The sequence below is a fragment of the Vicia villosa genome, linkage group LG2 (genome assembly GCF_029867415.1).
Source record: "Vicia villosa cultivar HV-30 ecotype Madison, WI linkage group LG2, Vvil1.0, whole genome shotgun sequence".
Lineage (NCBI taxonomy): Eukaryota > Viridiplantae > Streptophyta > Magnoliopsida > Fabales > Fabaceae > Vicia > Vicia villosa.
Window position 1 is genome coordinate 106,878,674 of NC_081181.1, and position 3,508 is coordinate 106,882,181.

The window sequence follows — 3,508 nt, forward strand, 5'->3', positions numbered from 1 at the left end:
GCCTGAGTCGATTTCCCGCATTGTTCATGGTGAACAACCTGAATTTTCAGACATTTGCAGGAACAATGTCAGAAAATGGGATCATTTGAAGGATATAGGAGGGGTCAGGATTTTGAAGGCTGTTAAGGCTCTTGGTGTGGTTTCTTTACCTAATCACAACTCCATCACTAACCAGAATACTGTTTCGGGTAGCAGAAAGGCAGGGGCGCGGGAGATTTTTTGCGTGTCTCAATGATTATCGGATCATTGAACATTAGAGGGGGCTGTAGCGTTCTGAAGCGCGGAAGGATTAGCAACATCATTAAGAAAGGTCTTGCCGACATTTTTCTTATACAGGAAACGAAGGTTGTGGACATGAAGGATGATATTGCTAAAAGTTTTTGGAAGAATGAAGATGTTGCCTACTCTTTCAGCAATTCTTCTGGTATGTCTGGAGGTATTATTACTCTCTGGAAAAATGATACGGTGTCGGTGTTGAACAGCTTTTCCGGGGCTGGTTTTTTAGGCATTAAGGTTTTATGGAAGAATGAATTGTACTACGTGATTAATGTCTATTCTTCTTGCGATGTTCACAAGAAAAAACTCTTATGGGAGGCTTTGGTGAATCTGAAAGGGAAATTTACGGATGGAGAGTGGATCGTCGGAGGAGATTTCAACTCTATAAAGCACAGTAGAGAAAGGAAAGGGAGATCCTCTTCGGGTAACGTATCCGAGTGGAATGCTTTTGCGGACTTTATTGATGATTGCAATTTGGTTGATGTTCCTTGCAAAGGCAAAAGATTCTCTTGGTATAGTGGAGATGGGCAATCGATGAGTAGATTAGACCGGTTCCTTGTTGATAATTCCATTGTTAACAAGTGGGGAATAGTGGGCCAAATCATTTGTTCTCGCGATATTTAGGATCATTGCCCTATTTGGATAATCAAGGATAAGGAAGATTGGGGGCCGAAACCGTTCAAAGTCAACAACGAGTGGTTTACCTTCAAGTCGTTCATTCCCTTTGTTGACAAATCTTGGAAGGAAGCGGTTGTGGAAGGTAGAAGCGATTTTGTTTTAAAGGAGAAGCTTCGGTTACTTAAAGATAGACTAAGATGGTGGAATAGAGAGGTTTTTGGGAGGATCGATTTGGAGGTAGAAGAGGAAGTGGTGAATATAAACAACAAATATTCTATTTTAGAGGAGGATGATGCGGGGGATATGATGGATATTGTGAAAGGTAGGAAAGAGGCTTCTAGCCGGTTTTGGTTGAACTTGAGAATTAAAGAGAACATGCTTCTCCAAAAATCGAGGTTGGCGTGGCTTAATGAGGGGGATTCAAATAATGGTTACTTTCACAAGGCTATGAAAGAAAGGAGAAGGCACAATCACATAGGACCCATTAACTCTTCGAGGGGTATGCTTGATTCCGTTCACGAGGTCAAGGAGGAGGTTTTTGTTCATTTTGCGAACAAATTTAGGGAGACGGATAGGAATAGACCCCTCTTGGAAGGAATGCATTTCAAAAGTATTAGCTTGGAGAAGAGAGCTTTCCTTGAGATTCCTTTTGAAGAAATCGAGATCAAGGAGGCGATATGGGGTTGTGGTGGATCTAAAAGTCCGGGTCCGGACGGTTTTTCGTTTCTTTTCATCAAGAAATGTTGGCACATCATTAAGGACGAGTTCATAAACTTCTTCAAGGGCTTTCACTCCGGGAGTGATATGTCCAAGGCGGTGACTTCTTCTTTTTTGTCTTTGATTCCCTAATCTCACAATCCGGTCGATTTGGACGATTATAGGCCCATTTGCCTTGTTGGATGCATGTACAAAGCTTTATCGAAACTTCTAGCGGGAAGGTTGAAACGTGTTTTGAACTCTATCGTTTCTTCCAACCAAAGTGCGTTTGTCCCGGGGAGACATCTCCTAGATGAAGTCATCATTGCGAATGAGGCCGTTGATTATGCTCTTAAAGAGGGAAGGAGTAGTTTTCTTTTCAAGGTCAATTTTGAGAAGGCGTACGATAAGGTGAATTGGAATTTCCCTAGGTTCATGATGAAGGAAATGGGGTTTGGGGAGGCTTGGATGGGATGGTTGGAACGTTTGGTTTTTCAAAGTAAAATGTCGATTCTTGTTAACGGGAGTCCGACCAAGGAATTTTTGGTGGAACGCGGTTTGAGGCAAGGTGATCCCCTCTCTCCGTTTCTTTTTGTCCTTGTTGAAGGATAGAAAAACACTTAGAAAGGGGGGGTTTGAATAAGTGTAGTCTAAAAACTTGAACGATAAAAAAAATTTGCACAGTTATTTTTATCCTGGTTCGTTGTTAACTAAACTACTCCAGTCCACCCCCACGGAGTGATTTACCTCACCTGAGGATTTAATCCACTAATCGCAACAGATTACAATGGTTTTCCACTTAGCCCACGACTAAGTCTTCTAGAGTATCCTGATCACAACATGATCACTCTAGGAACAAATGCTTAGACACAAGCTAAGACTTTCTTAGAGTATCCTGACCACCACGTGATCACTCTAATTACAACTGCTTAGACACAAGCTAAGACTTCCTAGAGTATCCTGATCAACACTTGATCACTCTAGTTACTTACAAATTAATGTAATCAAATCTAAGAGTATTACAAATGCTTCTGAAAAGCTATAATCACAACAGTGATATTTCTCTTAACGTTTAAGCTTAATCTCACTAATATATTACAACAGCAATGTAGTGAGCTTTGATGAAGATGAAGTTTCTGAGCTTTGAGTTGAACAGCGTTTCAGCAAGTTTTTCAGAATAAGTTCGTTCAGAATTGGTTAACCTTGCTTCTCATCAGAACTTCATATTTATAGGCACTTGAGAAGATGACCGTTGGGAGCATTTAATGCTTTGCGTATTCCGTACAGCATTGCATTTAATGTTTCACGCTTTTGTCAACTACCTCGAGCCTTGTTCTGTGTCTACTGACGTTGCCTTTAATAGCTTCCAACGTTCCTTTTGTCAGTCAGCGTAGCCTGCCACATGTACTTTCTTCTGATCTAATGTTTGTGTATACAACGTTTGAATATCATCAGAGTCAAACAGCTTGGTGCATAGCATCTTCTTGTCTTCTGACCTTGAAGTGCTTCTGAGCGTGATACCATGAGAACTTCAGTGCTTCTGCTTCTGATCTCAAGTTCTTTTGATGCTTCCATAGACCCATGTTCTGATTCTGCCTTGACCATCTTCTGATGTCTTGCCAGACCATGTTCTGATGTTGCATGCTGAACCTTCTGAGACAAAGCTTCTGAGCGCTGATTTGTGCATACTCTTTATATATTTCCTGAAAGGGAAATTGCAATGTATTAGAGTACCACATTATCTCACACAAAATTCATATCCTTGTTATCATCAAAACTAAGAATATTGATCAGAACAAATCTTGTTCTAACAATCTCCCCCTTTTTGATGATGACAAAAACATATATAAATGATATGAATTTGCGATCAGAAAGAGCAGACGGCTAAAGACAATTTACACAGCTATAGCATAAGCAT

At 40.6% G+C, this 3,508-nt stretch overlaps 1 protein-coding gene across 1 annotated transcript; it reads left to right on the forward strand.

The window, feature by feature from the left end:
• Positions 1-231: 231 nt before the first annotated feature.
• Positions 232-1,743, forward strand: LOC131649744 (uncharacterized). Its single transcript, XM_058919502.1, has 2 exons — positions 232-867; positions 928-1,743. Exons 1-2 carry the CDS (start codon positions 232-234, stop codon positions 1,741-1,743), a joined length of 1,452 nt encoding a protein of 483 aa, XP_058775485.1.
• Positions 1,744-3,508: the final 1,765 nt, after the last annotated feature.

What these genes read in the sequence shown, in the direction of transcription:
- LOC131649744 (XM_058919502.1), top strand. Translation starts at nt 232, where the DNA reads ATGATTATCGGATCATTGAACATTAGAGGGGGCTGTAGCGTTCTGAAG. An exon ending in TTGTTAACAAGTGGGGAATA is followed by an intron (nt 868 to 927) that starts GTGGGCCAAATC and finishes TGGATAATCAAG; the next exon opens with GATAAGGAAGATTGGGGGCC.